The 12,608-nt window shown below is 50.3% G+C and overlaps 1 protein-coding gene across 4 annotated transcripts in view; it reads left to right on the top strand.

Annotated features, from left to right (window-relative positions):
- ATP9A (ATPase phospholipid transporting 9A (putative)) overlaps window positions 1-12,608 on the top strand; it is a 128,452-nt gene that overhangs the window by 28,030 nt on the left and 87,814 nt on the right. For 2 of the 4 annotated variants that reach the window (XM_027977334.2, XM_027977333.2), the window contains exons 2-4: window positions 2,451-2,595; window positions 4,761-4,874; window positions 11,465-11,573. In XM_027977334.2, the coding sequence (XP_027833135.1) occupies window positions 2,451-2,595; window positions 4,761-4,874; window positions 11,465-11,573 (368 nt within the window). Of the gene's footprint in view, window positions 1-1,379; window positions 1,496-2,450; window positions 2,596-4,760; window positions 4,875-11,464; window positions 11,574-12,608 lie in introns of those variants that run through there. The other 2 variants (XM_042230283.2, XM_012189354.5) reach the window with 2 other exon arrangements.

Below are 12,608 nucleotides of genomic sequence, written 5' to 3'. Positions count from 1 at the left end.
GCAGAAGCGAAGGGTCTTGTTCCAAAGTTAGGTTCCCCCTCAATCCCTTCCCAGGACCTGGAACCTTGGTTGGACCAAGTGAGCTCTTAATAAATGCTTATATTATGGATTTAGCTGAAAACACACACAGATACACACATAGACACACATTTAGCTCCGTAGGTAATATGCTTACATTTAGCCCCATAGGTAATACCCGCACATTCAGCCCCACACACAGGTAATATGCGCACATTTAGCCCCATAGGTAGTATGCTTACATTTAGCCCCATAGGTAATATGCACACATTCAGCCCCACACACAGGTAATATGTGTCCAGTGTGACCAGAGAATACATAGGAAAAGGCCCCCCACCCCCTCCTTCCAAAGGAACCCACGTTATCAGCTCATTATGCAGGTTTTCTGCACTTTCAAGCACGTCTGCGCATTATCCTCTTGCTTCGTGCAAAGAATGGCGTCCTGGACACACCTTTCAGCCTTTTCCATTTAGCAGACTTGCAAATAGGACCATTTAGCACACGCAGCTCTGTCTCCTCCTTTAAAGACTGTTGAGCATCCCCTTGTATGAATCTTTCCTGCTTGTTTGACCAGCACCCCCTTTTTTCCTTTAATACTTTTTTGGCCGCACCAGACAGCATGTGGGGTCTTAGTTCCCTGACCAGGGATTGAACCCATACCCCTTGCATTGGAAGCCGGGAGTCTAAACCGCCGGACCGCCACGGAAGCCCCAACCAGCCCCTGCCCCCTGCTCTGATGGCCAGTTAGGTCGGTTTCCAGTCTTCGCTGCCTCACGCAGGCTGCCCTGCATGAGCTGCCCCGTGCACGTGCATGCCTGAGGGTTACGCCTCAGAGAGTTTAACTTTTGTTGTGTGGAACCTTCTGCCAGCAGAAGGCAAACAGAACTCACATCAACAGTCAGCCCGACCGTCTGTGGTTCTCTTCAGCTTTCCTTAGAAACGTCCCACTCTGGGCATCATCATTACCGGATTGTTACAGGATAGGGGGAGAATTGCTGGTGCACGGCAGACTCAAAGCCCACGACGAAGGTTTCTGCAGATGGAAGGGTGTGCTTGTGCTCAGCGAATCCCCCGTCCCCCCTTCTCTCGGCACTTCGCCCCACGCTGGCCCGCTTGGGTGATTCACACCCAAGAGCAGGAACGGGGTTGGATTCCTCCAGGTTTCCCTGTGTTTCTCTGGCCAACACGAATGAGTTACTTAGAAGTGAAACCTGTCCTCATGGGAGCCACCAGCAGCCTCCCTGCCCCACCCCCAGCACCGGTTTACTGGAACCAGGATGCTATTTTTAAGAAAGAGCATCGTGTTTCATCATGGAAATTTTGAGCATCTGAGCAGGCGACTTGCTGGCTTGCCAATGTTTAGAGTCCTGAGCCCACGGCCTGTGTGTGCTCAGATCTGTACCCAGCGCCTCAGCAGGACATGCCTGGTCTGAAAGAGAAGGGACAGAAGGTGGGTCTGCCGCTGACAAGTAATTATGTAAGTCGTGATGGCCGCATCGGGATGGTTTGCTTTCAGCTGGCAGCGTCTCAAGGGGCTGGCCGGGCTGGGCTTCCTCCCTCGCAGCCTGTGTGTGTGCTGGGGCCCGGGTAGGAACATTCTGCCTGTGGTCTTTCTACTACAAGGGGCTGATGAGGGTCATAATTCTCAAGATGCCTTGTTCACGGGCTCTCCTGAAGGATGTGGTGCCTTTTTTGGGTGAGAGTCGGGGTTGAGGATATGTGTCTCAGAGCAGCCTAATTTCATCAGAGCCGGGCAGGTGACCAGGTGTCCCTGCCCTTGCACAGGGCACCTGAGGAGCTGCCCTCTGGGGGCAGCCCTTGGGGTCAGCTTGCCTACAGCTGGCACGCTGGCCCGTCTCCCGGTTATGTGGCTCTGAGTCAACATCTTCCTGGCGTTTTCCTGCAATGTGTTGCTAAAAAGGAGAGATGGGTATGGAAGGAGATTCTTTTCCTTCTCTTCTTTGATAGTAATCTTGGTGTGACTAGCACTCTTGATAGCTTTGAGAATAAGACAGACCGGCTTCAAGGCCAGACTCAGCCGTTTCTCACATTTTGGCAGACTCGGGGGCTTTTTTCAGCTGTCCTGAGCTTTCCTCTCTCATCTGCAACATGTCAAATTGATAAAAGTTCTTATTGTTATGTATTTACTTTCTAAATCTTAAAAAAAAACCCAGATCCTGCTTTCCTAAATAATTTGGGCTTGGGGACAAAGCATCTTTGATTTAGACCACAGCTGGCTTCTTAGATGCCTCAGCTCTGTTTTCCCTGCCCACTGAAGGGTGAAGCCCCATGTGGGGCTGTGGTTCTGACCCAGTGATGATGCTTTAGAGAGAGAAGTTCTGAGAGGGCGTGGCCTGGGCGGCCTGGCGGTGTGGGCGTGGCCTTGGCGGTGTGGGTGTGGCCTTGACCGTGTGGGTGTGTCTTTCCCACAGGTGCAGCGAGTGGCTGAGATGCTGCGGAGGAGGCGAGCCCAGGCCCCGCACAGTCTGGTTGGGGCACCCGGAGAAGAGGGACCAGCGATACCCTCGAAATGTCATTAACAACCAGAAGTATAACTTCTTCACCTTTCTGCCTGGGGTACGTACGGGCCGGGACAACATCGTTTTTTCCTTCTTATACCACATGTTTGCAGTGGTACCGGTCTTAGAAGACCGAGGCTCCTGCCGCAGGATCGTGTCTTTTCCACGTCACCCCAGCTGCTGGCCTTTCACCTCCCTTAGTCCTGAGCACCTGAAAGATGTTGCCTTCTGTCTGCAAGGCAGTGAGACTCCATCTGATCGGTTGGAATAACTTCACATTTATTTGGTGTGTTCGGCCTAAGAGGAGTGAAAAAGATATTTTGAGGGCCTAGCTTTGTTACCAAAAAAAAAAAAAAAATCAATGCCTATATTTCCCCCCCTTACCATCTTGGAGCACATATTCAGAATAGAAAAGCTGGGGGATAAAAGTGTAGAGAAATTTTTTTATTTTTCCTTGGCTGTACTGTTGTGGTTGCAGCCCATGGGGTCTTTTGCTGAGGCGTGCAGGCTCAGCAGTTGAGGCCTGTGGGTTTACTTGCCTCACAGCATGTGGGGTCTTAGTTCCCCGACCAGGGATCAAACTTGCATCCTCTGCGTTGGGAGGTGGATTCTTTCTTTAAATTTTTTAAAAGTATTTATTTATTTGGCTCTGCTGAGTCTGAGTTGTGACATGCGGGATCTAGCTCCCAGAACAAGGAACAAACCCGGGCCCTCCTGCATTGGGTGCTTGGAGTCTTAGCCGCTGAACCAGCAGGGAATCTCGGGAGGTGGATCCTTAACCACCGGACTGCCAGGGAAGTCCCAAGAAATCTTTGTAAGATAGATTTTAATACTTCCACCCAGAGAGATTTTCTATTAACACATTTGCTAATGTTTGTTTTGTTTAGTAGTATATTACTCTGCGACTGTCTGTTTTGTCCATTAATTTATACAAATCAACAGACAAGCCTTCTGAAAACCTTCCCCCCCTGCCCAGCACACCCTTAAGTTAAATATCGATTTCTATCCATGGTAACCTCCAAAACTACACCAGCTGGCTGTAGAAGTGGCAGCAACAATCGGTTCCAAAGCTGAAAGAAAAAAAAATAAATCACTGATTTACTGAGAGAGAACATGGAAACAAATACCTCATACTGTAGCGTAAGGTTAGCCTGAATTTCTTTTTAATAATTGGTTTATTTTTGGCTGTGCTGGGTCTTTGCTGCTGCCTGCAGGCTTTTCTCCAGTTGCAGCGAGCAGAGGGTTGCTCTCTAGTTGCAGTACGGAGGCAGCTCACCGCAGAGGCTTCTCGCCGTGGAGCACAGGCCCTGGGGCACACAGGCGCAGTGGTTGCGGCTCGCTGCCCACAGGGCCCAGGCTCGATAGCTGTGACCCACAGGTCTCGTTATTCCATGGCATGTGGGATCTTCCTGGACCAGGGATCGAACCTGTGTCTCCTGCGTTGGCAGGCGGATTCTTTACCACTGAGCCCTGAGGGAAGCCCCTGAATGTTTCTTTAAGGGTGATTTTTGACTCCATTTATTGCTACCCGGTTCAGCCCTCCCCCCTGGCCCCTGAAGTCTCTGTATCTGAAGTCAAGTGCAAGTTAATGTCTCATTCATGGAAACTCTGAAGCACGTCAGGCCACTCTCCCATATCTTGCAGCTGCACCGCTGGGGTGTGCGGAGCATCCACGTCCCCACGGCAGGGCAGGAACGAGGGGCTGGACGGTGCCCTGAGCAGACAGGGCATTTCCGCTCGTTGCCTGATGGCCAGATGAGTTGGAAACCGCCAGAACCCTCCGGCCACGTGGGATGGAATTCTGCTGTAGTTACTTCTGGCGCTGAAATCATACCATCGAGACATCGATGTATCCCTCTTGATTCAATCTTACAACCTAGGCCTTTCTCACTAAACCCTCTCCAGTGGCATTTGGAGTGGCCTTTTCTGCACTTGGAAAAGAGGTTTAAAAAATAAAGCCTAACAGCTGTTGTCAGAGACCCCACACCCAGAGGTCCCCACTGTGCTGAATTTGGTGCTTAGAATTCCCACGGGTGTCATTTGCTTCTTTATTTGACAAATGATGTTTTCATCACCCAGGTGTGTGTTCCTAAACAGGTGTCAGTGTAAAGTGTGCGTGCAGGTGCCACGTGAGTTGCGTTCTCCTGAGGGAGTGTTTGCAAGGTCACCCGTCTGCCTCGCTCCGAGCCCACCAGCCTCAGGTGTCTTCTCTCTCCATCGCAGGTGCTGTTTAACCAGTTCAAATACTTCTTCAACCTCTACTTCCTGCTTCTCGCCTGCTCCCAGTTCGTCCCCGAGATGCGACTCGGAGCGCTCTACACCTACTGGGTTCCCCTGGTGAGTCAGTTGGGGCATCTTTTCGGGGGTGTCTGAGGTTGGGCAGCCGCAGGGTCTCTGTCCTTCAGGTGGCTGGAACAGAACGTGGTCTTTCAAGGGAGAGGACGCCCCCAGGCCAACACGTTGGGAGCCCCTGAGGTTTTCCTGGTGGCGCTCTGTTCCATCCACTGCGGGCCTCGGCGCCTCGGCTCCTCCTTCCATCTGTCTATCTGCTGTCCAGTCTCTCCTTGTTTCAGCAAGCGGTTCCTGCCTGCTCACCGCGGATTGCTGGGTACTGGGCCCTGGGTCCCGAGAAAGGCAGGGCCTCTGACCCCGTGGCTTGTGCTCTTTGAATCGTTTTCTGTTTGTGATGGAGTCTATGTGAGCGTGAGGGGTTGACCACGATTCTGCGCTTCGGTGTGTCTGTGTATGGAGTGTGACTCACCTGAGGCTTGTAAATAAATACACGGGAGTCTGGAAGGTTCTTCACCAAAGCTACTAGTTTTCTTTGGAACAGAGGTGAAGGTGTTTGTTGCTTAGTCTCTTTGTGAGCCCATGGACTGTAGCCCGCCAGGCTCCTCTGTCCATGGGATTCTCCAGGCAAGAATACTGGAGTGGGTGGCCATTCCCTCCTCTACGGGATCTTCCTGGCCCACAGATCAAATCTGGGTCTCCTGCATTGCAGGCAGATTCTTTACCTCTGAGCCACTAGGGAGTCCTTGGAGAGGGTGGTGTGGCCTTTTAAGTATTTTTTATCTTCAGGCACAGAGGCCTCTGTCTTAAGTCGCCGCAGTGCCTTTCTGGAAGTTGGAAACTTACGGGAAACTACATTAGCTCAGATGTGTAGTCAAGGTGTTTGAAACTATTTAGAATAGAGTTGCTCCCTCTGCAGGGGGAGACCACGTTGGTTCTTGGGCCTGGTGACCAAGGATCAAAGTGTTGAACGCAACTTGAAGGCAGGTGCTACGCCCATTTCTGGCCTGAGATGTATTCTGCATGTCGGTACCAATGATGCTGACCCCGGGGACTGCAGAAGCCCCTCAGGAAATGCAGTGAGGGCCCGTGTAGGGGCCAGGATGACTTGGAGGGCTCCCGCCCTTCCAGCGAGAGCCTCACTCCAGTTCTAGCCTTTGTCTCTTCGCTGAAATGATGCTCAGAGTTTCCAGGAGGAGCCAGGAACCTGACTCCCGATGCAAACAGCTGAGTCCTGGTTTTCCTGGGCCTCTGGCTGTAGAGAGAAGCCAGGGTTACGAGCAGCCTCGGGCAGTCCTGAGGCTACTAAGTGCCCCATGGCCAGAGTTTCCTGTGATGGTGCAGAGACAGAAGGAGGCAGTCATCTTGCCCAGGTTCTTCCTCTCTTTCCAAGGGCTGCAGAGAAGGGAGCTTGGGGTCAAAGACGACTGGAGGACGCCTGTTTCCCGGTGACTACAGCTGGTTTCCCCTAAGTCCCCTAGATGTTTATGCGGAGAATCAATTCCCAGTGCGCGGCTGACGTACATTTTGAAATGTGTCTGACCGCCCTCAGAGTCCTCTCGTTTCACGCCCAGCTGTGAGCTCAGTGGCTCAGAACAAGGGCTGTGGGGCCAGACAGTTGCCCTGCAGCCTCGTTGAGAAGCCGTGTGATTGGAACTAGCTTTTCGGAACCTCGGTTTCCTCATCTGTAAGTAGGGTGTGATCGTGTCTATTCCGGTGGTTTGTTGGGAGGTGCTGTGAAGTACAGCAAGTAGAAAGGTGCAGATAGCTCCTGACTCATAGAAAATTCTCAGAAAATGTCCTCATTTGAATTTTAAAATTCTGGTACCAGTGCCATTGTTGGTCATCGTGTGGATTGCATCTTAGCTTTTGGTAACATTTTTTCTCTTTTTTGAAAAAGGTATTTATTTATTAGGCTGCGTCGGGTCTTAGTGGCATTCAAGCTCTTCCCTTGCAGTGTGCAGGCTTCTGTCTGGCTGTGGTGCGCAGGCTTAACTGCCCTGTGCTGTTTGGGGTTTTAGTTCCTGGACCGGGGGTCACCCCCACATCCTCACTGGAAGCAGTTCTTAACTACTGGACTCCCAGGGAAGTCCTGGTAACTTCTTCCTCGATGCTAATGTATTCGTGGGAGATGTTGGTCAGGAAACAGATGAGATAATCAGTAAAATAATACATCGAGATTTCTCTGTTATTAAGACGCAGTCTAGACGATACTGAGTTTTCAGTTCCCCTGGGTGTCGCCAGCACCCGTGGTCAGGGCAGGACATTCTTACCAGCCCAGAAAGTTCCCTTTGCCCCTCTCCAGTCAGCCCGCCTCCCCAAGCAGGAGTAGCTGCTTTTCTGATTTCTCTCAGGAGTTTTGCTTTAGTAGATCTTTTTTTTTTTTTGACTGCACCTTGCGGCTTACGGGATCTTAGTTCCCCACCCAGAGATCTAACCTGGGCCCTCCGCAGTGGAAGCATGGAGCCCTAACTTCTGGGCCTCCAGGGAATTCCCGTGAATCTGCTCTTGGTGTGCAGCTTTACGGGAGAGTCTCAGCACCTGCAGGGTTTTGTCTGTTCACTGTCACCACCTCTGATATCCTTACAAGTTTAGCCAAGCCTCCACTGCCACTCAAGCTTCTTTCTTAGTATCTTTGGCCCTTCAGTCAGTTCAGTTGCTCAGTTTCGTCCGCCTCTTTGCGACCCCCATGAACTGCAGCACGCCAGGCTTCCCTGTCCATCGCCAACTCCCAGAGCTTGCTCAAACTCATGTCTATTGAGTCGGTGATGCCTTCCAACCATCTCATCCTCTGTCGTCCCCTTCTCCTGCCCTCAATCTTTCCCAGCATCAGGGTCTTTTCAGATGAGTCAGCTCTTTGCATCAGGTGGCCAAAGTGTTGGAGTTACAGCTTCAGTATCAGTCCTTCCAATGAACACCCAGGACTGATCTCCTTCAGAATGGACTGGTTGAATCTCCTTGCAGTCCAAGGGACTCTCAAGAGTCTTCTCCAACACCACAGTTCAAAAGCATCAATTCTTCGGCGCTCAGCCTTCTTCACAGTCCAACTCTCACATCCACACATGACTACTGGAAACACCATAGCTTTAAGTAGATGGACCTTTGTTGGCAAAGTAATGTCTCCGCTTTTTAATATGCTGTCTAGGTTGGTCATAGCTTCTTTTAATTTCGTGGCTGCAGTCACCATCTGCAGTGATTTTGGAGCCCAAGAAGATAAAGTCTGTCTCTGTTTCCATGGTTTTCCCATCTATTTGCCATGAAGTGATTTGGCCCTTAGGGACCTCCAAAGCTGGAAGGTTGCAATTTATATCTGGACCACATTTGCATCTCTTTGTAAAGCAGTTTGTAGCTTAAGAGATGGCAGGTCTCCTGTGATTGGTGAGGATTCTGTGTGCGTGTGTTGGGGTAGCGGGGAGGTCATAGATATGGTAACTTGTGTGTGTGAGCCCCCTGGCTCTTAAGGAGTTTCACTCAGTTGGAAAGTCACTTTCAGCTCTGGGTCCCAGCACCTGGCTATGTGCCTGTGTGCTAAGTTGCTCAGTCGTTTCCAACTTTTGTAGCCCGCCAGACTCCTCTGTCCTTAGAATTTCCTAGGCAAGAATGCTGGACTGGGTTGCCATGCCCTCCTCCAGGGGATCTTCCCGACCCAGGAATCGAACCTGTGACTCTTGTGTCTGCAGCATCGGCAGGCAGGTTCTTTACCACCGTGCCACCTGGGAAGCCCATGGTGACTTAGGAAGCAGTATTCATATGCAGCAGGGAGGTCAGCCCCTCCTGTCTTTGTGGTAAGCACACACTTCCCATTAACATCGATGGGATTTAGCCAGGCCCACGCAGAGAGAACTAGAAACTGGAACACTTGAAAAAACAAACAACCGAAACCTGGATTCTGGTGCAGAACAAAACAGCGGCGTGGGGGGTGGGGATTCTGCAGACGTGGGCCGCGCTTTTCCTGACCAGGTTTTCTCGCCTCCCTATGTGCTCTGGTCACGCTTTCATTCTGAAATGTACCGGTTTTTCTGTGGCTTCAATGTGTACTTTCCTTCTGATTGGAAACAGGAGAAATCCTTTGATGGCAAAGATGTATGGGCCTTGGGAGGGGTTCCGCAAAGCGGCACATCGCTGACTAGATTTACATAAGAGATTTAACGTCCTTTGAATCGAAGTTAATATATTGCACGGGGTAAACAGTATGAAAATGAAATCCTCAAAGGATTCACGACTGCTAACCTCAGGGGCAGTTGTGCCCTCTGTATTAAAAAAAAATGACTTTAAAAAGAGAGATGACAAGGCTCTTTTGTAAGAAAAATGAATGGCTGCTCTTGCTTTTATTGATACAAGAAGAAAAATCAAGACGAAAATAGATTCCTGCCATGGGTGACAGACACCAGTCCGCACCACGTTTTATGAGTAGGATAGCTAACGTGGGAAGGTGGGGTGGCTTAAAATTTTCCTTTTACTAATGGGTGCTTATGCGGTCAGTACTTTAACATGAGGATTCCCTTGGCGGTTCAGTTGTTAAGACTTTGCCTCCAGTGTAAGGGATGCAGGTGTGTTCCCTGCTAGGGGAGCTACGAGTCCACATACCTTGTGGCCAAGTAAGAAGTCCCCACCTCACCCCGTCCCCTTCTTTGCAGAGGAATCTAACCAATAGTTAAGGAGTGGGGGCTTCCCAGGTGGCGCAGTGGTAAAAAATCTGCCTGCCAGTGCAAGACACGCAAGGCATGTGGGTGTAATCCCTGAGTCAGGGAGATCCCCTGGAGGAGGAAAGGACAACCCACCCCAGTATTCCTGCCTGGAAGATTCCGTGGACAGAGAAGCCAAGTGGGATATCGTCCATGGGGTCGCAAGAGTTGGACATGATCGAACACACACTCACACACACACACACAGACCTTATAATAAAAAAAAAAGTTAAGGAAAGGATATTGGAAAATCTTCAGCAGTGTATGGAATCTTTGTTGGTGTTTATCTGAACTGGAATGTGAAGTCAAGTGGGCCTTAGAAAGCATCACTGCGAACAAAGCTAGTGGAGGTGATGGAATTCCAGTTGAGCTATTTCAAATCCTGAAAGATGATGCTGTGAAAGTGCTGCACTCAATATGCCAGCAAATTTGGAAAACTCAGCTGTGGCCACAGGACTGGAAAAGGTCAGTTTTCATTCCAATCCCAAAGAAAGGCAATGCCAAAGAATGCTCAAACTACCGCACAATTGTACTCATCTCACACGCTAGTAAAGTAATGCTCAAAATTCTCCAAGCCAGGCTTTAGCAATACATGAACTGTGAACTTCCAGATATTCAAGCTGGTTTTAGAAAAGGCAGAGGAACCAGAGATCAAATTGCCAACATCTTCTGGATCATGGAAAAGGAAGAGAGTTCCAGAAAAACATCTATTTCTGCTTTATTGACTATGCCAAAGCCTTTGACTGGGTGGATCACAATAAACTGGAAAATTCTGAAAGAGATGGGAATACCAGACCACCTGACCTGCCTCTTGAGAAACCTGTATGCAGGTCAGGAAGCAACGGTTAGAACTGGACATGGAACAACAGACTGGTTCCAAATAGGAAAAGGAGTACGTCAAGGCTGTATATCGTCACCCTGCTCATTTAACTTATATGCAGTGAGTACATCATGAGAAACGCTGGGCTGGAAGAAGCACAAGCTGGAATCAAGATTGCTGGGAGAAATATCAATAACCTCAGATATGCAGATGACACCACCCTTATGGCAGAAAGTGAAGAGGAACTAAAAAGCCTCTTGATGAAAGTGAAAGAGGAGAGTGAAAAAGTTGGCTTAAAGCTCAACATTCAGAAAACTAAGATCATGGCATCTGGTCCCATCACTTCATGGCAAATAGATGGGGAAACAGTGGAAACAGTATCAGACTTTATTTTGGGGGGCTCCAAAATCACTGCAGATGGTGATTGCAGCCATGAAATTAAAAGATGCTTACTCCTTGGAAGGAAAGTTATGACCAACCTAGACAGCATATTGAAAAGCAGAGATATTACTTTGCCAACAAAGGTCCATCTAGTCAAGGCTATGGCTTTTCTAGTGGTCATGTATGGATGTGAGAGTTGGACTGTGAAGAAAGCTGAGCACCGAAGAATTGATGCTTTTGAACTGTGGTGTTGGAGAAGACTCTTGAGAGTCCCTTGGACTGCAAGGAGATCAGTCCTGGGTGTTCTTTGGAAGGAATGATGCTAAAGGTGAAACTCCAATACTTTGGCCACCTCATGCGAAGATTTGACTCATTGGAAAAGACTCTGATGCTGGGAGGGATTGGGGGCAGGAGGAAAAGGGGATGACAGAGGATGAGATGGCTGGATGGCATCACCGACTCGATAGTTGTGAGTTTGAGTGAACTCCGGGAGTTGGTAAGGACAGGGAGGCCTGGCGTGCTGCGATTCATGGGGTCGCAAAGAGTCGGACACGACTGAGTGACTGAACTGAACTGATCTGAACAGTGTTATGTCTGGAAGGTTGATTTCCCTACTGGCAGGTCGATACAAATAGGCCTCGTGACTCATTTTGTGCCCTGGTCGCCCACCTGCTTGGTTCTACCCATCCAAGTTTCTGCAGGTGCAGAACGTTGTGGCCTCTGAGAACAAAGTCTCTTTCTCTCTCCTGCAGGGCTTTGTGCTGGCCGTCACCATCATCCGAGAGGCGGTGGAGGAGATCCGATGCTACACGAGGGACAAGGAGGTGAACGCCCAGGTCTACAGCCGCCTCACGGCGAGAGGTCAGCCTCCTGCTGCCCAGCCCTGGGGGTGGGCGGCGGAGTGGGCATTGGGTCCCAACTCGGCCACGGGGCACTGACCGTCAGGGAGCAGAGTTCACAGCCCAGGGCCGCGGGGTGTGGCCGGCAGGGGCGGGGCAGTCGCTCAGTGGCCAACGTCAGGGAGGCCAGCATGTGCCCCGGGCCTGGGGGGACTTTGGCCACATCCCTGGGCCATCACTGTGCCCCTGGAGCCCGTGCTGACGGGTGACCTGCGCCGTACCCACCCGGGATTAACTGTGTGCTCCTGACATTCTCTCCGTGCTCACCCCTTTCCCCCGCTGGCAGAGGAGGCAGCCCTTCTGTTGGGGTTTGGGCGTGTGCGTGCTCAGTTGAGTCTGACTCTCTGCAGCCCCAGGGACTGTAGCCCACCGGGCTCCTGGGGCCATGGGATGCCCCAGGCAGGAATACTGGAGTGGGTGGCCATTTCCTCCTCCACGGGATCTTCCCGACCCAGGTATTGAACCCATATCTCCTGCGTTGCAGGCAGATTCTCTGCCACTTCAGCTCTCTTGGTGTGGAGGCTGTAAACTCTGCTACACAGGTTTTCAAGGCAGCATAGCTCTAGAAGATATCCTTTCAACATCACAAAACTAATGTGACAACTTGGCAGTGTTAGTTTTTTAAGAAGGCACCAGGCTTCATACTAAATGTTGCATCTGTGAAGGTTTCTTTTGAGGGATCGTATAAATTTTCAAAATGGAAGAATAAAGAGTGAGGCATCTGACCCGAGGAGAATTGACTAGGCAGACTTTCATTTGAAGTTTTGAAATGGTGGAATTTTAAAAACCCACTCAAATACACCATGGAGAACCCACCAAACAACCCAACTGATGTCGACTTTTATTTCTAAGTACGGATTCTACCTAGATTTCCGGTAAGAAATGAGAATGTTACCTTATACACCCAAGGATGACTGATCCTGTTCAGGGATTAATGTTTCAGGAGCAGTTGAGGGGGATAAAAGCTGTGCTTTGCCTCCAGGAAATTGAGAATTCT

Source organism: Ovis aries, chromosome 13 (assembly GCF_016772045.2).
Source record: "Ovis aries strain OAR_USU_Benz2616 breed Rambouillet chromosome 13, ARS-UI_Ramb_v3.0, whole genome shotgun sequence".
NCBI lineage: Eukaryota > Metazoa > Chordata > Mammalia > Artiodactyla > Bovidae > Ovis > Ovis aries.
This window is presented reverse-complemented; position numbering and strand designations above follow the sequence as displayed.